A 23,762-nucleotide genomic window follows, 5' to 3' on the forward strand; every position below is an offset into this window, starting at 1 on the left:
GTGTGCGCATGCGCGGGGGGTGCGAGACGAAGGGCGCAGTGTACGCATGCGCGGGAGTGTGGGCGGGCGGGCAAGGCGTGCGCATGCGCGGCGGCGCGGTGAGTGAGGGCAGGGGGCGGCGGGGCCGATGCGGCCTGGGCTTCGGCCACCGCAGGCGCCTGGGCGCCGGGGGGCCTGGGCAAGTGTGGGTGGAGCATTCATGCCACCCCTCCAGCCGGGGCGTGGCGTGCGGCCTTGCAGATAGCTGCGTCTCTGCAGAGCGTGCTGTGGGCTGGCTACCGTCACTTCCGCCGGTGTGGCCTGTTCGCCTCGTCTGAAGCTGTAGATCGTTCTTAAAACACCTTGAAAAGGGAGCTGGAGGTTACGCATGGGGAACACGGGTTCGGTTCTCTGCCTAACGTGTTGCTTGAAGATGAGGTGGATGGGCCCTGATCTCTGGTTTCATGGTGATGTGTCCCCCTTGGAAAACCATAAGTGCTGACGCCTATGTGTACAGCCTGCCTTGCCCATGTAAAAGCCCAGTGTCCAGATCCAGGAATACCCCAGACAATTTGCAGGGGGAGGATGGGCTGGCCGTCAGACCATACCACCTCTTCTGCAAGCTCAGGGGCATCAAAACGAGGGTTGATTTGCAAACCTGAGCTCAGACCAGGCAGTTGAACGAGATTTAGAGGTTCTCGACAGAGACCAGAGGAGAAGGACCCATGCTTTGCTCTGCCTTTCATCAGCTGATGCTCTCTCCATTTCTCTGTTGGTGTCATGCAAGCAGCTGGGATCCAGTTTTCACAGAGCTGGATCTCTGGGTTTGCTTTTGGGGCAGAGGGTTTGGATGTGGGCATGCTGCACCCCCTTATCCTCCATTCCCATCTGAGATTTCAGCAGGATTTCCATCTTCCATCTTCTCCCCTTTTTTTCCTCCTCCTACAATGTTGTTTTCATCCTTGAGCAGAGGGCAGATTTAATGGTCCTCCCGCCATAGGTACCCTGGATACTTGGCTGATCTCTGAACAAACTCAAAATTTTGTGGGAAAAGGCTCTCTCCTGCTTGGCAGGGCACTCTTCTGAGTCCTGACCTAAAATGTTTGACATGGCAAAATGAAGTTGTTACAAAACCACAAACATCCAGTCCCAGCGTGTCTGAGGGTGCCTGAGTGGGTCAGGCTGAGTGCTTCTTATGGGTTGTTCCCATTCTGATTGTGAGCAGATGTGTCAGGAGCTGCATGTTTGAGCGGAGCCGGCAGGTTTGGGGTGTGTGACCCCTGCCCTGGGGCAGACTGTGACTGATGCTCTTTCCTCATTTTTCTCATTACAGAGCCTGAAGGCAAACAAAGAGGCTGAAAGTGATAAAGCTCTTGTGAATGTGACGCTGGAGGCACAAGGTATGATGGCCTACCTCCTCCCTATGTGTAATGTATTGGCAAGCCATCAGGAGAGGACATGGTACAGATCCTCTAGGATTTGCGGGGAAATGTAGAAGGGTGGCATGGTGCTAACATGCCTGGATTGAGTTTGTGACAGGGGAGTCATGCTGCCTGGTCCCCGTCATCCTTGTTGTGGATGCTTTGAGGAGTTGCAGTTTGGCTTGTTCAGCCACATGACCACCTTTTTCCAAGGTACATCAACGTCTCTCAAGCAGCCAAGACTGTCAGCACTTCATGGGGTGAGCTGAAAGGCAGAAAGATTTCTTTATAAAAAGGATCCTGGTTGATGGCCTTGATCTGCAGCTCCTTGGAGGTGATTTCCATTAACTTTGGATAATGAACCATAAGTCATTGCCAGTTCCCTACACAGGACAGTTCATTTGTGTTTGATGTTTCTGCAGTGTCCTGCAGGGAATCCAGACACAAATCCAGCCATCACACTTACAAAGGTTTCTCCATCCATTTCCCCACAAAAAAGGAGGCTAAAGAATGGGTTCTACTGAGAACAATTCAGGCCAAGATGTTTCGTTTCACAAGGGGGTGATTTAATAGACATTAGTTGGGCACCTGAGGGTGATGACTTGGGGAGAATTTCCCACTTGTCAGTCAGTTTTTGGGTATGGTCTGGACTTCACCCACTGCATGGTGACCGAAAGGCTCCCTTGGGAGCTGCCTGAGTAGGAGCAAACCCTGTGCAGGTGGAGTGGGATGGTAATACAGAACAACAGAGTGCTGTCGAGCCTCATCTTTTTACGGGAGGGAGACTGATGCTCTTTCCTCATTTTTCTCATTACAGAGCCTGAAGGCAAACAAAGAGGCTGAAAGTGATGTGTGACGCTGGAGGCACAAGGTATGATGGCCTACCTCCTCCCTATGTGTAATGTATTGGCAAGCCATCAGGAGAGGACATGGTACAGATCCTCTAGGATTTGCGGGGAAATGTAGAAGGGTGGCATGGTGCTAACATGCCTGGATTGAGTTTGTGACAGGGGAGTCATGCTGCCTGGTCCCCGTCATCCTTGTTGTGGATGCTTTGAGGAGTTGCAGTTTGGCTTGTTCAGCCACATGACCACCTTTTTCCAAGGTACATCAACGTCTCTCAAGCAGCCAAGACTGTCAGCACTTCATGGGGTGAGCTGAAAGGCAGAAAGATTTCTTTATAAAAAGGATCCTGGTTGATGGCCTTGATCTGCAGCTCCTTGGAGGTGATTTCCATTAACTTTGGATAATGAACCATAAGTCATTGCCAGTTCCCTACACAGGACAGTTCATTTGTGTTTGATGTTTCTGCAGTGTCCTGCAGGGAATCCAGACACAAATCCAGCCATCACACTTACAAAGGTTTCTCCATCCATTTCCCCACAAAAAAGGAGGCTAAAGAATGGGTTCTACTGAGAACAATTCAGGCCAAGATGTTTCGTTTCACAAGGGGGTGATTTAATAGACATTAGTTGGGCACCTGAGGGTGATGACTTGGGGAGAATTTCCCACTTGTCAGTCAGTTTTTGGGTATGGTCTGGACTTCACCCACTGCATGGTGACCGAAAGGCTCCCTTGGGAGCTGCCTGAGTAGGAGCAAACCCTGTGCAGGTGGAGTGGGATGGTAATACAGAACAACAGAGTGCTGTCGAGCCTCATCTTTTTACGGGAGGGAGAGGAATGCATATCCTAGCAGAGGGGGAAGATCACCCCAATTCATTCGCTTCAGAAGCACTGACATCTCTGCACCTCTTGTGGCTCAGGTTGTCCCCTTCTTAGTGCATGGAGCAAGTTTCATCCACATTTTATTTGTTTGATGTAAAATATTTCTTTCTCCTTAGTGCTTTTAATTCCAAGGACTGGCAAGGCATTTGCAAAGGCTTTTGAAGTAACGGCGCTTTAATGCGCTAAGGTAGAAGTGAATAGCTTGTTACCCTGACAGCTGGGACAGCTCCAGCCAGGATCCTGAGCAAAACAGCTCCAAAAGAAAAAAAAAAGGAAAAAGAAAAAAATTGTTTCAGGTTCTTTTGGCTTAAGACTTTGAGGTAACAGTTCTCTCAGGATAGGCTTCCTCCAAACCTGGCATGAAATTGGTGCTCTTGGAGGTGTTACAGTTCTGTATCAGCTTTCTGGGTTCTGCTTTTTGGTTCAGCTTGGCTGAATCTCATTTACCTTTCAAGCTGACCTGAACCCAATTTTAGCTTCTAGATCAAACAAAATGTTGACTGGCAGTCTCCATATGACAGTTTTCACAAGACCCTCTGATGCTATATAACTTTCCACATTGGTCTTTCTGTGGATACTGAGTTTTCATGGGTTAGCAGGGAGACCAAAGTGCATGGTCTGTGCCTGTCATACTGCTCCTTGTGGCTGCCTTAAGGTCAGCTCAGGACATCTCCCTCCTGGCAGCTTGGGGTTGTTTTTAGAATGTTCTCCAATATTGATGGGGTCCCTGGAGTTTCCTTTCAGTATCAAAAGCTGTCAGTTTTTGTCTGCCAATTTTGTCCCACTGACTTACCTCTGCTGCTTTTTTCCTCAGCGTTAGAGGAGAGTGCGCAGGGAAGCAGTCTGTCCTTCCGGCCAAGCTGCGTGGGCCCACATCTCTTCTCCAGTATTGGCAACAGCACTAGATTTGCCAAGCCTGAACTTGTCATTGCCATCTGAGCCCTGGAAGAACTTAGAGGAGATCCTCAAGGTCTCTGGTGCTGCCTTGTCTGGTGGCGGTGGGTGAAGTGAGCAGCAAGGCCTTTCAGCAAGCAGCCATCCAGGGTGGAAGAAGCGCTTGCAGTCAGGTTCATGATGGGGTGGCAAGGCTTGGCCACACCAGGGCTGGGGAAAATCTGGGGTGGATGTGATCTAAGCCTATCTGTGAGATGGGGTGGATCTCTGAAAGACTGAAGGATCATCAGGTGGTGTAACAACAGAAGTCCTGTTGGCACTGTTAGAAGAGGGAGAAAGTGATTTCAGTCTGTGCTGTCCTTGCAGAGGCTGAGTAGCAGCACGGAGGAGCAGGTGAGCCTGGCAGAGCTGCCTGCAGCTTTGGACAACACACTCATGGTCCCCAGGAGCGGCCTTCAGCATGCAGCTGTCACCTCCTATGGTTACAAACTGCAGTGCCTCAGGTAAGGGTGCTGCTGCCTGTGAGGAGGCCCTTTCTGTGGGGTGCATGAGATGTCTCTTAATGCACTGCTTGCTGTGCCTGCAGGATCCAGGTGAGGCAGATCGCCAGGGAGAGGGACAAGGCGAGGCTGGACTTGGAGAAAGTGGAGAGACGCTGTCTGCAGCTTGGCAGGGAGTTGGTTGAGCGGTATGTCGCTCTCAAGCACGCCCAGAGCAAGCTCAAGTAGGAGAGTTCCTTTTGGTGGGGCAGGGAAAATGGTTTTCCTGTGGGTGTCCACAGCCTCTCCCTCCCGTCCAAGTCTCCCTTTATGAATCTCCCACTTGTTTTGCCATTGTGTCAGTGGCAGAGAAGTCCCTGAAGACCCTCCCCCCCACTACTGTCCCAGCATCCCTCCAACCAAGCTCTCATCTCCTGCTTTGTGCATGGTGAGAGGGGGTGTCTGGATCTCATGGCCATCTGAGAACATGCTCCGGGTGCCCCAACCATGTTGGTTTTGTTTCCCAGGGATGTTCAGGCAGAAATAGAGGCAAAAGAGCTGCTTTTGCAGCAAGCAATCAATCACCAAGCGAAGCTGGAGGCTGATACACAGTTCTTCGAGGGCAAAGAGGCCAGCCTGCAAGGGAGACTGAACCACATGATGAAGGTAAGTAAAACTGTCCTGGGTGAAACACCTTCACTTCTTCAGACGGGGCAAAGCAGAGATGGTGACAAAGATGGATGCTTTGTGTTGCTCTTGCTGGGAAGGACAGGAGTTTTATGCAGAAAAATCATCAGCCACATCCATACTATTGAATTAAATACAGAGCTTGTTCCCTTGCCATGACATTATTAAACTCCCATGTTGCCTGTTGGGAATGGTTTGGCCCTTGGTAACACCTGAACACCTGGCGGCTGAGGCTAAAATTGTGCCAGGGACCATGCCAAAAGTAGAGACGATGGTGTCCGTGTGCCTGGGATTTTCCCAGTGCTGTTCAGTGTAGAAGTACAGACGGGATAGCTCAAGACTTGCTGCCTTTGTTGGCTGTGAGGGAAACCATAGTTTTGTGAAGCAGAGGTAGAGATGAGCCTGTGGGGCCGTCTAGCTCTTATTCTGCAAGACCCACTCCTACGTCTGTCCTCTGGAGAGATGAGCCAGACCCCAGCCCACGTGGTGTGTATCAGCAGTATGCTGTCCAAAGCAGGGTCTCCTGTGAGCTGTGCTGTGTTTGGCATGCTGATGTGCCAGTTTTTTTACAGCTTCCTGCTGAAGGCCCGTGGCCAATGAACCTGTCCTGCGATGTGAGGACCCACAACATCAAGAGAATCTTCTCCTTTTTGTCTGCAGGAGAACACACAGTTGCAAAACAAGGTCACAGAGATGGCTGAGAAACTGGCGGCCTCTGAGAAGCTGGTGTTGGAGCTGCAGAAAGAACTCAACCACGTTGTGAAGGACAAGGTAGCCTTTCTTTCTCTGTTGTGGTTAAATAGGAACTTTTCAGGAACTCATCAAAAGATTGACGCTTTTCTATGAAATCTTGCATATTTTGGGTCAGTTGTTATGGTCTCCCCCTCTTTGAACTCTCCTGCTCATTAATGACAACCTGGAAAGAAAAAATATTGGCTTTTAATTTAGGCCTTTCGAAGTTTGAAAAAAAAGGATGAAGAAAATTTGCAACTGTAGAAAATTCTACAAATCTGCAGTCTTCAAGTGAGAACTTTAGAGTTTGTTTTCCAGAAAAGAAAAGCTTTCTTTTCCACAAGTACTGAAGTGTTAGTTTTAGTGTCTTCCACTCCAGCGAGGCACCCGGTAAAATGGATCTGGGGAAAGAAATGAGTCTGTGATCTTGTTAGCCAGTTTGGGAAAGCTAGCCTGCCTGTAGTTTGGTGTCTCTCACACATGAAGAAAAATGTTTTTCCTCCTCTTTCTGCATAGGACCCATCCCACAGGTGTCAATTGAATCTATGGGTGTAGCACCATGACTCCAGTGATTTAGTAGAGCTTTTGCCTCTCCTTTTGGAGAGGTGATAATTTCCTTGATGAGAAGTGTTTCCCTGTGCTTGTGTAGTTGGGCGAGGTGGAGCCCCAGAGCCCAGAGCTCCTGAACCAGAGTGAGCGCTTTGCAGAGATTGTCCTGGAGTACGAGCGGCAGTGCCAGGTACGGGTGGGCAGCTTTCTGGCAATGCTGTCGTGAAAGTACAGCTCTCATCAGCACATCTGTTGGGCACTTTGGCCTGGGAGAGAGGAAGGAGGCAGCCCTGATCAGAGTGCAGAGGGGGGATCCCTCTTGCCTCGCTCTGAGTCCTTTGACAGGAGGCAGGACACAGCTGTGCCCCCAGTAAAGCAGCCTGTGTCCTTGCTCCTGCACCGTTCCATGGGTTGGTTCCCTTACTGGGATACTGGCAGGGGGGAGTAGGGGTGAGTTGTAAATTCCTTCCTTCCTGCCACCCTGTAGCCACAGGCCATTTTGTTTGGGAACCGTGTAGCTCTGTGTATAAGGACAGACCACACTGGGCTCTGTTGCATTTCTTCTTGAATGCAAAGAGAGTGCTGTTCTCCTTCTTTGGAAAGCATGTTATCAGTTAAATTATTCTATCTTTTTGTTTTTCCCTTCCTCCTTCTTGCCCCATTTTAACAACCCCTACAAAACTTGTTGCTGCTGGACTCTGCTAGAAAGTCAAGGTGAGCCTGTCCAGGTACCTGGGGTGTGTGTGGTCCAGGCATTGGTGTTGTGTGTGTTGTACCTCCTGCAGGGTGCTGTGCTCCTGCCCAGAGCTTTGGGATCTCTGGGACATGAGCACAATCTCTGTTTCCCTTCTCTCGTTTTCCGGTGACTTCTGTATCTTGCCTGTTGTGAGCTGCTGGGTGCTCTGTGCCTTGGCTCCCGAGTCCTGTGCTTATTGCATTGCCCATTTGTTTCCAAGTGCTATGTGTGACTGGGGAATACCACTGAGTAGAGACAGTGACTTATCAAATCCTCCCAGCAGGTGCTGAAATCTGCATTTTCAGCAAAGCCGTTTCACGGATGCAGCAGACAGTCCCTCTTGAAGCTGTAATTAAAGGCAAACATGCTGGAGCACTATCCAGCACAGCGTTGCTCCAGGTGGCACCAGAGGGTTGAAGATGCTTGGTGCTGCAATTTTTCCTCCCATTGAGCAGCCCCAGAGTTGTCCATGAGAATGCTGGTGGATGGAGAGGTTCGGCCTTCAGGCTTCATCTGCCCCTGTGAAGGCACCCACTTGGGTTTATCCTTTACCCTTGTTGAATGATATCAGTCCCCCTCCTCCTCTGCTTTCCTCTTTAGAATGGAGGTTAAACAAACTGGATTTGCATTTGTCTAGATCTGCTCAATAATATTTATTAATTGGGATCTTTGGAAGTATCCTAGTTCATAGTCTGTTGCAGCCCATCATTTTCTTGGGTGGCAGCATATGGGATATAATTTGATGTCTGCTCAAAGTGGACAGTCCAGAGGGAGGCAGGATGCCTTGTACGCTGTTGCTTCCAGTATGGGATGGAGGGTGTGAAGTGAAACAAGCAGTTGCCCAGCTCCAGACACACTCATGGAAGTGGCTCATTGCACTGATGTGGTGGCTCATAGTGTGGTGTTCAGCCGTGGGACTCCTTGCTGCAGGCTAACGTTGGCACTGAGACGGGATAAAGTCCTGTGCTGGCCTCTGAGGGTGTCTCTGGGCTAAGCAGGCAGCAGGACTTGCCTTGTGCTCTGCTTCCCATGGGATCAGCACCTTCTTGCCTCACATTATTCCTTCTGCAGCCTAGAAATGTTCCCTTCCAGAGCCCTGTGGGACTTGCTTCACCATAAATCCTGCTGTTGCTTTATCTGCATACAGTAGTGCTTGTTGGCTAGCCCAGATGCCCACAGGAGTGTCTCGAGGATGTAAATGCAAACCTCTGGGCTGTATGAGGGATCGTACTGAGATCACGGTGTTTCTTGTGTGTTGGTCGCTAGCAATGGTTTTGTTTAGGTCAGGAGGGGTCTCAGGAGGTCCAACCCTCCGAGGTGTCTGCAGAAGCCCCCGGTATTGTGTGCTTTTGCGTGTGGGGGCAGTTGCTTGTGGCTCTTCGTGCTTTACAGTGCCTAGTGATGGTTCTTGTAATAGTGGTTGCAGTAATCTGGGCTTGTATTTCTTCCCTGGCTCTTCCAAAATCTCTCATCTCTGCCTGTTTGGGATGGAAGAAAATCCCCCTGCCTTGTTCTCTGACTGCTGGCAAGGGGGCTCTGCTCTTCATGCTGCAAGAGACCCTGAGTACACATGGCTGCTGGGAGCTGTGGGTGCTTGGCCCCCCACAGCCCTGGGGAGCTTTGTAGTTGCATCATGACCAGTCTCTGCTTCAGGTGCTGTGGGTCCAGAATGGAGTGCTGCAGAGGGAGCTGGAAAGGCTGCGTCTCCAGCTACGGGAGAGCAGGACTGAGAGAGGGCTGCCAGCAGGAGGTAAAATGCAGGAGGGTTCAGTGCCTCTCCATCTTCTCAGCAAGAACAAGGTTCCCTCTGGATTGGAGTTTCTATGGGAGTGTGGGGTGGCTTGTTGTGCCTGAGCTGCTGCTGCCAGTTCTGGCACTGGGCAGCCATGGGAGGGAAGAAGGGGGTGATGGGTGGTGAGGAGGAGGGAGATGGAGGGAAGGAGGCTCTTCCAACTCGAGAGCTGGTGATGGTAACCTGTGGACTAGGCAGCTGGGAGTGAACAGGCAGATTTTCACTGTTGAGGATGTTGAGGAAACAAAATATAATAAAGAGGAAGTAGCCCCAAACTGTGGGTTGGGAGATTCAGGTTGAGCATTAGGAAAAAACTTCTGGCCCAGAGGGGTGATGAGCCCTGGGACTGGTTGCCAGATAGATGGGGGATCTCTATCTTGTGGGGTTGTATGGACTTGACTCAATGAAGCTGCAGCCATCCTGACCAGGACAGCCAGGCCTGTCCTGTCTTGTAGGCCTGTCCTCATAGGGCTCCTCTCTGCCAGTGTGCCGCTCTCCCAGCCCTCTGGTTCCCACTTCTGTGTGCACAGAGACGTCACTCTCAATGGAGCAGCTCCAAGAGCAGGTGTGGGACCTGAAGGTGCAGCTGGAAACCAAGGTGAGGTGCCGGGGGGAGATGTCCTGACCTCTTGGCACGACTGCCTGGTAAGCACCCTGCTACAGCATGGCTGATGAGGCATCTGCTCCAGGAGGGTTGCTGGAGAGTTCAGGCTGGGGAGCAGGGTGGTACCTCGTCTCTCTGCTGGGGTTATTGCATGTGCTTCCGCAGCCCATCTTAGTTGGTAGGAGGGTTTGGAGCCCTCACTGGCTGGCAAAGGCTTTGTGGAAATCTCTGTCACCTTGCAAAATGTTTGCGTGGGTCTTGCTCCTTAAGGGGAACCAGAGATTAACTCTACTCAGTGTTGCTGTCGCAGTAAAACCAGTGACAGGACCAAGAGGAGAAGCAGCCAGGTGTCTCCTGAGGGCATGGGGGGGTATCAGAGCCCTGTCTCCCTGGGCTTGCAGCACACTTTTAACCTGCTTGCCCTGAGGTGACAGTGTGAGCCCAGCCCTCCCTTTAGACAGCAGTGAGTGCTCATGTGAGAGGCCTCAGTTTCCACCTTCGCTCCTTTTGCTGCTGAACTGAGAGGTCAGGGATGCTTGCTGGGTTTCCATTGCAGCACTGTAAGAGTAAATCCTAAACTGCCACACAGGTGACGAACAGTTCAAGGAGCACAAAGCTGCTTGCAGATCTTCTGCCTGCTTCACAGTCCTACCTTTGTGCTCATCAAATCCTGGAGTTTCTAGCGTTTACAGGGGAGCCGTGGGGAGCAGCAGCTATTCACCACCATGTCTTGGACAAGGGACCACTCTGCAGGGTGGAGGAAGTCCATGAGGAGCAGTGGCAGATAATGCCCTGGCCTCTCCCTTGTCCTCTCTGGGGTCCCTTGCAAACAAGGAGAAAGGGGAGAACTGCGCTGCTTGCTGGGAAGAGCTGGGACCCACCAATACCTGCTTGTTAGAGGCTGCTACGTGAGACTGATTATTGCCCTAAGTTCAGTAGGGACCAGAACTGCCTGAAGAGTGTCCCCTGTTGAGAGGGACCAATAGATCAATCCGAGTCAGAGCTATTGGAGGAGAGGGGAGCTCTCAGGAGCATGGTGCTAATATCCAAATCCTGTCTCCTCCCAACAGATAAACTATTACGAGGAGGAAATTGAGTTAATGAGGAAAAACTTTGAGAGAGAGAGGAAGGACAGTGAGGAAAGCTTCAAGGCTGAGATGTGCAAGATGGAAGACCAGAAAAGAGACCTGGAAGAAACAGTTGCAAAGTACTGGGCTGTAATTGATAGCCTGAAAGAGCAAAAATGTATGTGGAGCCTGGAGCTGGAGGAGAGGTTTGAGATGGAGCAGGCCAGGGTGGGACAACAGCACATTGAAGACTTTTACCATCCAGGGCAGCAGCTGGACCAGGAGGGAGAAGAGCTGAGGATGCAGCGCAGGGACAGAGAGCGCCTGAGGTCTGGCACCGTTCTCTTTCTGGGGCTAAGCGGGAGACCAGGGGTGCATCCCCTGCTCATACCAGAGTAGGTGGGGCTGATTTCTCATGGGACTGGAGAGCTGCTTTAATTTGGAAGAAAATCTGGGCAGTATTGCAGGGCTGCAGCCGTTCGAAGTGAGGCATCTAAACTTGCCTTACATGAGTGCTTTTATTTCAAGACTCTTAAGTTTCCCTGCATGTTCTACAAGCTTGTGTCAGAGGCAGTGCCCAGCAAAGATCGTATCTCAAAACAGTGAGAGAACAAGAAAACACTGATGAAAGCTCTCTTATTTCTCTCTCTCTTGGTCCTTCAGCAAACCTGCCTGTACTTGCTAGATCATCACAACCTGCTGTCTTAAAAGCAGCAAAAAATGGCTTAAATTTCTCTATATAGCCAAAACAGACCGGCTTGTGGGAGAGTAAGGTTGTCACTAAATGGCTGTGCATCTTCCCTTCCTGTGCTTGTGGTGCCAGTTCTGCAACCTCCCCAGGGGCCAGAATGGCCTTGCAGAGGAGACTGGAGAGGAATTGGACAGGAAACTGTTGCCTGTCCATGCCTGCCCCCTCCTAGCACACCCCACCACTGCCCCCAAGCTTTCCTCCTGCCTCTTCCCTGCTGTGCCTCCCTTCACTGCCTCTTGTCAGGAGCAGAGTCCCCTTCGGCAATACGCAAGCAGAGGATTTTGCTAGGTCATTATCCCTGTTTTAGAGCTGAGGAGCTGAGATATGGGGTGGGTGTGGGAGAAAAGAGGTGACTTGGCTGAAGTCTGTGGCAGACCAAGGGAACAAACCCAAATAACAGGAATACAAGACATTTGAGCTGTGTTACCACCATCTCTGCTGAATGGTAGAGGGACTGGCTGTAGTGGGGAGCTTTCGGAGTTGTTGGAAAACATCTGATGGATGAATCTTTGAGAAGTGCAAAATGATGTGGGAACTTTCTGTAATGTTTAATTGCCTTGACTTTGCAACCTGAAGAGAACTTTGCATTGCCTCTTCAGCAAAAGTATGTTCTTCCACAGTATCTTCTGTGGAAGAAGAGGCCGCTAAAGTTGGAAGAGAATGTTAATGAGGAACAAGTCAGATGTGTGAGATGCTGGCTGTTGAGAAGAAAAAGAGTGAAAAAGCACCAGGATGAAATGGGAATAATGCAGAGATCATGGGGCTGAGGGTTCTGGTCTTGGAAGGGACAAGGTGTCTGGAGAGCTGCCCTCTGGGGGGAAAGGAGCAGGTCCCCAAGACTCAGATGAGCAGGTAGACCAAAATCTCCTGTTGCAACCTCAGCACCAAAGGAACAGAGAAGAAATAAAAAATTGTGTGATGGGTGGTGCAGATGTCTGTTGCAGCGAATGGCCTGCTCAATCTAGAAGCTGGAGCCAAAGCTGAAAGCATTTGTCAAGGAGAAATGAAATCTTGATAGACAAGGGGATGTGCTTGGGAAGGAGGCAGAGGGAGCAAAATTAAATGGTTTGCCTTCACACAGCAGGCACAGCAGCATGTCAGGACATAGACAGACTTGATCTGGAGGGCAAGAATGGTTAAAAAAAGCCCTGGGAGACAGAGCGGCACAGCAGCATAGGAGGAAACACATGACATTCATACTGTCAAAATGAAGCTGGAGAGGGAAAGGAACAGGGTGAAACTGGAGCTGATGCAGCTCAAAGATGTTGTGCACTGGCTGGAAAATGAACCCAGAGCTCAAGAGAGTGGCAGGTTTGAGTGCAAAGGCAGTTTGCAGAACTAACACAGTGCTGCTGCAAAAAAAAAAGCCGATGCCTTGTGAAACACAAGGCTGCTTAACAACATGATGGTCCAAGACACTCTATCAGCAGCTATGTTCTCTCTTGATGCTCTAACAGCAGCTATGTTCTCTCTTGACACTGTAACAGCAGCTATGTTCTGTCTTGCTGTTCCCTGCATATCTTTTACTAACTGTGGGAGTGTGGTCAGAGAGCTGGGATGTGCTCACGTGGCTGTGGCTGACTATGCACTCGTCTCCTCTGCTTTGTACAGCTGTATGTGGGTGTTGGAGATGCCACAGGAAGCACAGCATGTGAATCCTGATGTAAAACTGACTCAGAAAGCAGCTGCTGTGAGGAGTGTCCTGCCAAGCAGGGGGAGCAAATGCCACACGGCCCATACATTAGTCCTCTCGCTTGCTTGCTTGGAGAAGAGAGGAAGAACTTCCCCACTCAGCTCCTCTGCCTCTCACATGCAGTGCCACAAACTGCAATGCTGTCCTCCCTGCCAGGATGGACAGTCCATTCTCCTACGCTCTCCCCTGAAGAATTTGGGTCCTGTGTGGACCTGGAGTTTAGCAGTAGCTATTGGATAGGACTGTTTGTTTAACACAGGACTGAGCTTCCTTCCCACAAGTGCCAGTGTTCATCGCCTCATGGGAGACTGGGAGTACCAGTAGGAGTGGAAGGATAATGAGGCAGAGAGGCTACCCTGGATTTGGGGTCATAGCTGTTGTGTCCAGCACTGTAAAATCACAGAGGCCTCACAAGCAAGCTGACTTCTCCAGACGTGGATCTATTGCAGTTGAGGGGTTGGGTTATCCTGTAATGAAATCTCAGTGTGTCTTGATGAGCCAAATCACTGTTTCCACTCCTTGGCAGGCTTGCAAAATAATTTCAGCCAGCTGGAAGCCACACAAATTCAGGGTCTGATGCTATCTGTCCTTATTCCCCTTTATTTCCCTTTCCTTGAAGACCTGCTCCTTCTCTACCAATGTCTCTTGATTGTCCTCACATGTTTTGTGTGAGTTATTGGATGGTTGTTTCTCAGATTTCTTTAGTTCTTGCTGTCCTTGCAAACTGAATGGGAATAGAGCAGGAAGCCAGCATAGGATGCTAAGAGCAAAACGGGGCTTTTGCATGGTTTTCTCACTCTGCTGTCTCTCCCTGCAGGGAAGAGCTGTGTCGGCTGCTGGAGGAGAACAGCTTGCTGAAAAGTCAACTTGGGAGACTCCAGCAAGAGCTGAGGCTAGCAAAGGAGAAGGGCAGCGAACATGATGAGTAAGAGAGGAGCCAGCTGTGGGAGGCTGGCAAATGAGTGGATAGCTAATGCTTGTAAAAGGAACAGCCGCTCAGGTGCATTTACTAGATTTCAGCTGGCTCAACCTGCCTTTTGTTTTCTTGTTTCTGAGCAAGCCAGCACTCTCACACCCTTCGCTCCACGCAAAAGCAGCCAGTGCTGAGACAGGCTTGGCCAGCCAAAGGCTTGGGCAGGCCAGAGCACAGGGTCTGGAGCTGGGTTTGGGGAAGGCTGTGGGGATGGGTATGCTGAGGGAGGAAAGGATGGGCTTCTTCGCTACACAAACCTTTTGGCCAGTGGCCTGCTGCTGCCTTAGGAAGCTTGAGATAGGTACTGGGGTCACCCACTGAGCCATAAATCCAAGGAGAGCCAGGTTTCTGGTGTGGATGGTCCCAAGAGTCTGCTAAGCTGGCTCTCCCACTGTTCTTCATCCCCTGATTTTTAGGCCTCTGACAATGTTGCAGGACTTTGGATGTCCCCAGCTGTCTGCCCTAGGCTGGGCTGAGCCACCTGTTGGGGCAGAGACACCTGACCCACTCCTGAATCAATTCAGGACCATATCCGTTTTGGCCTGGCTTTGCTTCCTGTTGCAAGCCAAAACCAGATGGGTGGCTCCCTGAAATGGGGCCCTTTTCTGGGGGGCTGTGGTTTGCTGCTCTCTGGCCTGAAGCTGATTGTATCCCTCTCCCCAACAGGAAACACGTGAGCGAGTTGGGCAGAGAGAAGGTGGAGGAGCCGGCTGAAATAGCAGAGTTAACAGCGTCGGTAAGAAGCTGTTAACACTGACAAGCTCTTGGCTGAAGGATTTAGGAGGACAAAAACTGCATGTGCTTATAGAGGAGAACGGGAATGTTTGTTTCAAACATGCAAACCCAGTCTTGCTTTGAAGAACCAGCTTCATTTTATAGCTTGTAAAGTAGGGAAAATTTGTGTGACAAAAGCCAGTGAAGGTCTGATAGAAGGGAAGGTGTTACTACAAAATCTCTAATGAGGTTGACTTTACCTACTTGCGCTCTTTCTCCCAGAGATTTTGCTCACTCCCTGTTTCAAACCCACATGTTCATGAGCCCTTGGACATGTGTGCACACAAGGCCTGGCCAGGATTGCTTGTGTGCAACGTGGATGAGGGCTGCAGGCTGTTAGTTCCTCACCCTGTTCCTGGGATTCCTTATGACTGGGAACCACAGCCTGTTTTTTGGACATGTCTTTTGTACTCTTCGGGGCCGTCAGCCGCAGCAGGGTGGCCTTTGCTGGCCCTTGCTGGCTTCAGCTTCCATTAACCTTCAGCCACAAACCTGCTGCCCATTGTCTGCTTTTCCTCCTTTGGAGGAAAGCTGTGTTGGTTGCCCATTTTCCTGGGACGCTAGCAGAGGAATGGGATGTAGGGTGTGTTGCTGTGCTGCTGTTGGATGCAGGCTTTCTGCTGACATGTTATCTGTGCTGTGGTCTGGTCAGAGGATGGGCCAGAAGCTGCACCTTGCTCAGCATTACTGCTGGGTACGGTGTCCTAGGAGCAATGTCTGGGGGATGGTGCCCTTTAGTGTCGATGCAGGCTGCTCTTGTAGCCCTTACTCTGCCCTTTCATCTGGTACTTTCACACGTGCACACGGACACGTTTCCATTCATACTGTATTCTTACCAATCTTAATATTTCTGTTACACATCTGTACAGTTGCCCCCTGCTGCTTTCCTAGTGACCTCCTCCAGGGCTACCATCTGGATAGGGTTTTCCTACCTGGGAATGCTGTGCTTGAACTCGGCCGCTGGGTTTTGCCCAGGCTGGGAAATGAGGGCACTTGTCCTGAGTGCCCTCAAGGCCCTGCAGCGACAGCGGTGTTCCTGGGTGGGAACCCAGCGGGGACAGCATGGGACAGGTTAAGTCTCTATTGCCTCTCTTCCTACCCCAAGCCTCTGTGCATGAATTGTTTTTTTTCTTAACCTTTTCCAGAGTGAGAAGACCAAGGGGAGGGTCTCCCACCTGAATGTCAAGATGCGTCAGCTGGGCCGTGAACTCACTGAGCACAAGGCTGGCCACTGTGCTGGCCCTGGCACTGTCCAGCTGCGGAGCCAGAGGCTTGCAGAGGCTGAGTGGCTACGAGGAGCAGAGGCGGCCACAAGGCTGGAGCACCACCAGCAGCATGCAGCCTGTTGGATGGAGACGGAGCTGCTCCGACAGCAGCTCAAGGCATCGCAGGAGAAGGTGGGTGTCATTCAGTTGGTGGCAGGGTGGCAGGCTGCTGAGTGGTCCCTGTGATGTTGACATTGACCTGCTCGGGGCTGTATTGGACACCTTCCCCAGGCAGAAAAGACTGTCTTCTTCCTCTATGGGGGGCAAAGGACTTGCCTTCCTGCTCAGATATGTGTGAAGCCAGTTCAGGTGCAGCTTGGGACAGGTCCTTGCTCGCAGCTGCCCCTGCGGTGTCCCTTCTGTCCTTGTCCTGTGCAGGCTGGCTGGGCAGACGAGATGGAGGCTGAGTGGAGGTGGCTCACACAGGATTGCCAGGAGCTGTGGTTCCCCATGGCTCAGCTGACAGAAGAGCTAGAGGAGTGGTAGGATCAGGTATGGGCTGGGCAGGGATGACAGGGGCTAGGCAGGCGATGTCTGAGGGGAGGGAAATAAGGTGATCAGAGCAGGGGAACAGGGACCACTAGGATAGAGGAAAGCCGATGTGAGAAACCTCCAAATGTGTTAATATCCCTCTTCTGTCTTCTGTCCTGGGGACAGGCTCAGGGACTGGCTTTCCAGAGTACAGCTTGCTCATGCCAGCCACCCCTAGGTAGCCCTCAGGCAAAGCTGGACCAGACCTGCTTCCCAGTACCAGGTTTGCCCTTTGCTGGTGGCAGGAAGCAGAGGACATGTAGTACAGGCAGGGATTGAAGCCCAGCTTGCCTGGGATGTATCTAAGGACAAACCCAGGTGAGCAGCCCGCTCTGCCTCCTGCCATTGCGGCCCTTGGTGCTAGGACTCCCTCCCAGAGGATTCCTCCAGCAAATCCTGCTACTTGCTGCTCAGCAAGGGGAGCATCTCTCAGCAAGGGGTCCCTGTTTCTCCTCTAGCAGCTCTCAGCGCTCTCCATCCCTGGCTTTGTAGGCTGCCCAGCAAGTACCACTCCCATGATCCTGCTGCTCTGCTGTGACCATGCTGGCATGAGAGCCGAGGCGGGGGCTGAGGGTGCTTCCTAACCTCTCCCCTCACCTGCAGCACACCCTGGGCCTGTCCCATTGCTGGCACAAAGCTGTCACCAGCTATCAGCCTTTCTGTGTTACAGCTCTTGGAAGCCAAAGCAAGCCTGAGCCTGGCTCAGACTCGGCATGCACTGCAGTTGCAGCAGGCCAAGGCCCAGATGAACAACATGGTGCCAAAGAAACAGTTTGAGCAGCTGCAAACCGGCTTGAGAGAAGAACAGTGCAAGGCCCAGCAGCTCCAGGAAAACCTCCACCGGCAGGCTGAGCAGACACGCAGGCAGCTGGTCAGGACCCAGGTAAGCAGGGAATTGCGGGAACTCAGTCAAGGGTACCAGGGAGGGAGCACTGCCAGCCTGGAAGGTGGGGTGGAAGCAGCAGCGGTTTAGGTGGAAGATGCTATATCAAGAGCCCACGTGGAAAATGCACTTGATCTTCAAATTCAGCTGCCATTTTCATTCCTCATGAACCCAGTCACTGCCCTGCACTCAAACAGAAGTCCTCCCCACTCTAATCCACCTACTCCAGACCAGATACCTTGTGCCTAGAGGAGCAGCAGTTATCCAGGGAGACAGTCTGTGTTGGCTCACGCTGGGGAAAGAAAGTTTGAGCCCTCTACATGGAGATGTAGCCTGCACAGAGCGGGGTCATTTTATCTCTAGGGCACTGGGCAACAAGGTGTTCGGTTTTTGTGAGTTTGTCCTTTGTTTCAGGACACTGTGGTTCAATTGAACTAACCTGAGCAAAGATGGAGCAAATTATAACCTGAGGAATTAAAATGAGCAGACACAAAAACTGCATCCAAGGAAACTATGTCTCCCCCTGGGCTTTTCTGGACACGGCTGACAGGGAAGGCCATTGGCTTGTTTTTATAGAAAACATTGCTGGGAAATCTGTGCCTTGTCTTAAAACGGATTGGTGCTGACCTAGGGAAGGTTGTACTGCTCTAGACACTTGTCCCACTGCTCTTTGCATCCTGCACCACCTCCGCTGATACCCCCATGCTCTCCTTCAGGGAGCGTGAAGGTCTGTGAGCGGGGCCCTGGGGAAATGCATGGTCCAGATTTGCCAGGGGCCAGATGAGTGCTGGGACAACCCAACATTAGGCTTTGTTGCCCACTGCAGGAGGAACACGAGCGTCTGCTGCAGGCAGCTGTGAAGCAGGCAGAAGGGCTGGAGCACAATCTGAGGAGTGCCAAAGCTGTGCTGGCAGAGAAGGTGGCTCAGCTCAAAGATGTCCAGGTGAGTGCAAGAGGAGTTAGTGTTGCATGTCCCTGCCTGTCTGGGACCCCTGTGTGGGGATGCTGAACCTTAAGCCTCCTGTCCCTGCTGTAGGCCCAACTCTCCAGGAACAAACAGCTGATTGAAGACCTCCGTGAGGAGAACAGGGGGTTTTCAATGGCCCTGCAAGCGGCTGAGCTGAAGCAGAAGAGCACTGAGGAGAAGAACCAGCTGTTGGAGGAGCAAGCCTCAGCTCTGAAGCAGCTCGTTGGAAAGATCACGCCAGCATCTCTGAGTGGGTGATGGGGCACCCGCTGTGGCAGCCCTGCCCCTGGCTGGGGTTTGTCAGGTGCGGAAGGGGGGTATGGCTGGGTTAGGAAATCAGCCTTGTCCTCCCCGGTCTTGCCAGGATTTTCCTGGGTAGAAAGCAGAAAATGGAGAAACCAGACAGAATCCTTTAAGGAAATTGGTCCTGTGGATAGCTGAATTTTCCTACTGAAAGCACCAGCTTTGGTGCCTTTTTCAGTGGCAGTGTGCTGTTGTAAGTCAGGTCTGTCTCAGGACAGCCATCCTACAGGAGCTGCCTGCACTCTGGCATCGTGTTTGGTGGTGGTGCGGATGCTCCCTCTCTGCGGAGGGTTGCTACTGGGGCCACACTGTTACGGCTGGAAAGCCATGGTAGGAGGGCTTGCAGGTTCTTGCATCTGGCTCACTCTGAGCAGGAAAGCTGTGTTGTGGCATTAAAATGTTTGCAATATTACAGCACCTCCTGCCTTCTCCAGTCTGCTCTGTATTTCAGTAGCCTCCCCCAACTGTTGCTGAACTTTTATTCCCTACAGCTCTTCTTGGGCTCTAGGAGACTCTGGCCCTCCTAAAGCCTGAGCCTAGGATCCAAACCAACCTGTTGCCAGATTGTTGCCTCTACAGTGAACAGGACAGAGGGGCTGAGGGAAGAGCCTTCTTTCAATTTGAGCCTCCAAGGCTTGGGGCAGGGTTGGTGACCCCTACTCAGCACTGCACTTCTTCAAAGGAGACCAGGAGACATGGTAAGTGAACTGTGTCATCTTGCCTCCCTTGTTGGCCTTCACACACTGGCAGTGAGTACTGCTCTTGCCAAAGTAAGTTGTCTAAAAGGCCACAAAGCCAAGCAGTCACATCAGCAAATACCAAATTTATTGAGCTGCCCAGGGTGTTACCCTCTGCATGGAGGATGCATCATTGTCACAGTGCCCCTGCCTTGCTCTGTGCAGAGCAGAGGGTATTTACATGGAGGCTGTGGCCACTAGCTGTGAAAGGACTCCTAGGATTTTGGGGACTATGGAGACTACCGTACAAGAGAGGCTAGACAAGCCTGACTGGATCAGCGTAGCAAAGCAGAGGCTGGACAAAGTCAATACAAAGAAGAGAGCTTAAAAATAGCTCAACTTGTTGGTTCAAGAACAAAAGGGGGTAAATTGGCTGTGAGCTAAAACTCAGCCACTGCCTTGAAGTCCCAGCCTGTCAGGGCAGAGGGGTTCCCCAGCCCTGGGATAGTGCCAGGAGATGGCCAGAGGCCGTAACTGAGGAGGCCTCCTTGGTCTAGGCATGCTTTTTCTGCCCTGGTGGATGACAGCTGAGACTCCTCTTTCTTTGCCTTGGGGACAGCCCTGATTACAAGGGCCATGAGGGAAGCTGGGCTATTACAAGGAGGGAAGCCCCACAGAGGGTGCGGGCTAGCTCAGGGAGGTTGCTTGGCTGTGGCTGGGAGAACAATACAGTAACGCCCCAGGGCGTTTATCCTGTTCCTGTATTCTTCCCTAAGTATTTGCTTTTTGGCTCCTGTCAGAGATGGGGGCTAGGCAAACCTAGCCCTAGTCTTACATAGGGCTTATGTTTTTGGAAGTGTTCTCTCTCAGCCACTACTCAGGAGCGAGCAGCTCCATTAGGAAAACCAGACAGGGAATAGCAGCTCTTCAGCCTTACTCTGGTTTTGTGCTAACTGGAATCCTTAAACCCCTCTGCTCCCTTTCCCACCCCTACTCCAAATAGTCCCTAGGCCCTGCCAGACCAGTGCTCTGGGGAAGGAGACTCTTCATAGAGGGACAGAGGCACAGCCCAAGCGTGCTGGGAGAAACCTTGGCCAGGCCCATGACCCAGACTGCAGTGCTCATTCACTCAGCAACTTAAGAAACAACATTTATAGGCCTCCGATAGGAGACAAGGCTTCATGTCTCATCCTAGAAAGAAGCTTGTGTAGCCTCATCTGAAACTTGGAGGAGCAGCTCCACTGAGACACCTAAATAACCAGTTGAGCATCACCCTGCAGGGTCAAGATGGGTTGGGCCAGAGAGCCAGGTCAGTGTGTTTAACGAACACAATGTTAACTCTTCAAAAACACTAAATTGAAGGCTGAAGCAGTTCTTTATTTTGCAACCATAGAGCTCTCCTGGCTTCCGGAGCCCAGCCGGTTGGTCTCTTACTCCCATGTGCACAGTGTGAACAAAGAACTGCTCCAACAAAAAATGCATTCACAAAACCTGCTTGTAGCTGTGGGGCTTGGATAACACCCCCTTCCGACTCCCCCAACCTCCCCCCAGTGCCACCCCCCAGTATGCTGGATTCCCAGGATCACTGCGTTACCAGTATGCACCCTTTGGTCATGAAGGCCTGGCCAATGTGGTTTACATACTTTATAAACTCAGGTCTGATCTTCATGTCGGGTATCAAAAGCCGTTAAGAGGAGTGGCAGGGTGCCCACTGCAGAAATGCTGAGGTCTCTGAAGTCCTGCACACACCAGAATTCAGTCCCCGTTGTGGGCAGGCCACCAAGCAAGGGTTGTCCCTCCTGTCCTGCATGCTTACGACAGAATGTGCTCAAGGACTCCTTGTCGGATTAACTGCTCGCATTTCCAGCGGGGTAAAAAGTGCTGCACAGAAACACAGACAAACTTTCCTTGAAACCCAGGCAGACTGGATTTGTTGCTGCACACAACCAGCTCTGTTTGTTGTGCTGTCTGCCTCCTGCATCGTGATACCAGATCAGGCAGAGCTGAACCGCAGTCCTGGGCCATGCAGACAGCTTGCAGCATGTGCAAGGAGCTGTGTGTGCAGGAACTGTGACATGCTGCAAAGCTGGGATAAGCAGGGGGATGTCATGGGAATGAAAGGGAAGGAAGAGAACGGACCACACTCTCTTGTCACGGGTACCTGGCTATTCTTCTTCAACAGGACGGTGGTGCCATCATCGATCTCAAATTCTCCATAGTCTCTTAAACACCGCACCTGCAAAGTGGAAATGCAGCTCTCAGATCATCAGATCTCCCATAGAAAACACTAGGCATCACTGCTGACTTACAACACATGCCCCAGAACTCTAACTACGGACACATTCCTACCCGCCTGCTGGAGCCTCAATATAGAGCAGACCTGGAAATGCAGAACTGGACCGATCCCACGGTCTGTGGACTCTACCTGACATTCTCTTCCTGCCTCTGTCTGGAGCAAGACGCACCAGCGAGCAGACCAGCTCAGCCCTCCACAGAGACTAGAGGAAGAGCAGCACAAGAGACAGGGTCTGGAGAACAGCAGCAGCATTTCCAGGAGAACCTCCCCACACACATACCAGAAGATGCCAATCTGTTAACAGTGAAACTGTCTTAAGGAGCAGATTGATTGTCACTACACATTCTTTTGAAGAGAACATCAGAACAGAGCTCTTCAGCTACTGACTTTGATTTCTCACATGCTCTTGCTTTGTTGTATCAATTGTGTAAAACAATTTACAGTCTCATCTATCAGTCCATTTAAAATAACAAAGAAAACTAGTTAACAGTCCTTAACATGGGAACGAGATTTCTAGTTGATCTGAAAGTTGGTCAAGTTTCTGCAAAATACTGCAAAAACTTCTCACTGGGATTCAGACCACTCACCCCACCACACCAATTCCCTGCGGACTAGAAATGCCATCTTTCAGCATACTTTGAGCACTCAGTAGGGAGTAAAATGCTGGCAGGCAGACTGTAAAGAGTAAAATGTAGAAGCTTGTGGAAGCTTTGGTGCTCTCGAAGGCTTTGCTCAATGAACTTCTGACTTGGGATGGGGGTGAAATTCTCTAAAAAAAGATGGGTCGGGCAAAGTGTTTGTTCACAGACAGAAATCACCAATCTTGCACTTACTTCGATGTACAGGCTTTTAGGAGGTTTTATGTCCTGTGTAAGGTCCAGCCCCTCCTCTCCTCCTACCGACCTCATGTAGGTAGCCAGAGACTTTTTGTACTGATTGAACCACTCCACCTGTGGACATTAACAGCAATCCCTCAGGCAAAGCCAAACAGCTAATACTGAAAGACAGGTCCCTGATGAGTGAGATCTTGTTTATTTGTGCCGTCAGACCACTGTTCCCAAGCATGTTCATGCCAGCCACAGGTGATCGCAAGCTCTTCTAAAGGGAAAAACTGCCCCAGAGGCAGAGCAATCTGGATTCAGGGTAGGACACGTGCTGCTAATGTTAGCAGCTCTGTACATTGGTCTGGAGATGGCATTTGAGAGCAGCGTGTGAAGACTTAGTTCTGCTGGCTGTGAGTCTGATCTAGTGAAGGCCACCTGACCCTTAAAAGTGCCAAGCATCACCTGCACTCAGTATCCATTTGGGATTGTACCCATAGACAATGAATAAACAAATCAGTATTTACAGAAAGGCACATTAAGTGTCACGTTTATAGTGGAGCAAGTCTACCCTATTTTGACTCTACTAAATAGATAATCCATCAGGAGGAGTAAGGGGAAAGAGGGGAAAAGTTTAAGACAAGGCTGACTCACTTCCTCAGCTGACATGTGAAACTGGATGGTGTTTGGCAGGACGCTGCCATACTCCCACCTTAGTGCTCGGATCCGCAGTAACCGGTCGTACCTGGGGGAAGAAACAAGGGGCAAAACCAGCATCTTTGCTGAGGCGAGTGCTGGCAGCATCCCCCGGCAACACCGATGTCCCAGTCTGCCCTCAAAGCAGAGGGCAAAAACTTGGGTCGTTCCACCCACCTTCCTTTAAAGGATGTGACTTTTGGCCTATCCAGTAATTAAAACTTTTAAAGAGCAGGAGGAAACGGGGCCTTCTCTTTGTGCTAGCGTTTGGTGGTACCAGCAATGAACACAAAGAGAGACACCCCTGCAGCTGCCCTGCTGCAGCACCTCGCAGAGGAACCACTCGCCTGGGCCGAGAGTCCCAACACCCAGCACTTGGGGACCCTGTCTTTTGGGGGTGTGTGTGTGTGTCTTGAAACGACGCTCCGCCCCCCCGACGGGCCGCGGCGGCCCCCCACATCCTCTCG

General features: G+C 51.2%; 2 protein-coding genes across 2 annotated transcripts in view; one reads left to right on the plus strand and one right to left on the minus strand.

Annotated features, from left to right (window-relative positions):
• Nucleotides 1-4,404: 4,404 nt before the first annotated feature.
• LOC103895264 (ninein-like protein) lies at nucleotides 4,405-19,219 on the plus strand. Its single transcript, XM_009274799.2, has 15 exons — nucleotides 4,405-4,522; nucleotides 4,606-4,707; nucleotides 5,026-5,164; nucleotides 5,846-5,956; nucleotides 6,567-6,656; nucleotides 7,172-7,180; nucleotides 8,856-8,952; nucleotides 9,480-9,592; nucleotides 10,669-10,994; nucleotides 13,927-14,034; nucleotides 14,749-14,818; nucleotides 16,002-16,253; nucleotides 17,323-17,535; nucleotides 18,362-18,478; nucleotides 18,572-19,219. Exons 1-15 carry the CDS (start codon nucleotides 4,455-4,457, stop codon nucleotides 18,758-18,760), a joined length of 2,004 nt encoding a protein of 667 aa, XP_009273074.1. The 5' UTR covers nucleotides 4,405-4,454; the 3' UTR covers nucleotides 18,761-19,219.
• Nucleotides 19,220-21,077: 1,858 nt separating this feature from the next.
• The window catches only part of GINS1 (GINS complex subunit 1), a 4,528-nt gene continuing 1,843 nt past the window's right edge, over nucleotides 21,078-23,762 (minus strand). Inside the window, exons 3-6 of the mRNA XM_009274830.2 lie at nucleotides 23,254-23,344; nucleotides 22,612-22,728; nucleotides 21,644-21,718; nucleotides 21,078-21,363 (exon numbers count right to left, since the gene is read on the minus strand). Coding sequence (XP_009273105.1) covers nucleotides 21,295-21,363; nucleotides 21,644-21,718; nucleotides 22,612-22,728; nucleotides 23,254-23,344 — 352 coding nt within the window. The 3' untranslated portion in view covers nucleotides 21,078-21,294. The remainder of the gene's footprint in view (nucleotides 21,364-21,643; nucleotides 21,719-22,611; nucleotides 22,729-23,253; nucleotides 23,345-23,762) is intronic.

This window comes from Aptenodytes forsteri, unplaced genomic scaffold, assembly GCF_000699145.1.
Source record: "Aptenodytes forsteri isolate BGI_AS27 unplaced genomic scaffold, ASM69914v1 Scaffold272, whole genome shotgun sequence".
Classification (NCBI taxonomy): domain Eukaryota; kingdom Metazoa; phylum Chordata; class Aves; order Sphenisciformes; family Spheniscidae; genus Aptenodytes; species Aptenodytes forsteri.

What these genes read in the sequence shown, in the direction of transcription:
- LOC103895264 (XM_009274799.2), top strand. Translation starts at nt 4,455, where the DNA reads ATGGTCCCCAGGAGCGGCCTTCAGCATGCAGCTGTCACCTCCTATGGT. An exon ending in AGGGACAGAGAGCGCCTGAG is followed by an intron (nt 10,995 to 13,926) that starts GTCTGGCACCGT and finishes CTCTCCCTGCAG; the next exon opens with GGAAGAGCTGTGTCGGCTGC. An exon ending in TCAAGGCATCGCAGGAGAAG is followed by an intron (nt 16,254 to 17,322) that starts GTGGGTGTCATT and finishes TCTGTGTTACAG; the next exon opens with CTCTTGGAAGCCAAAGCAAG.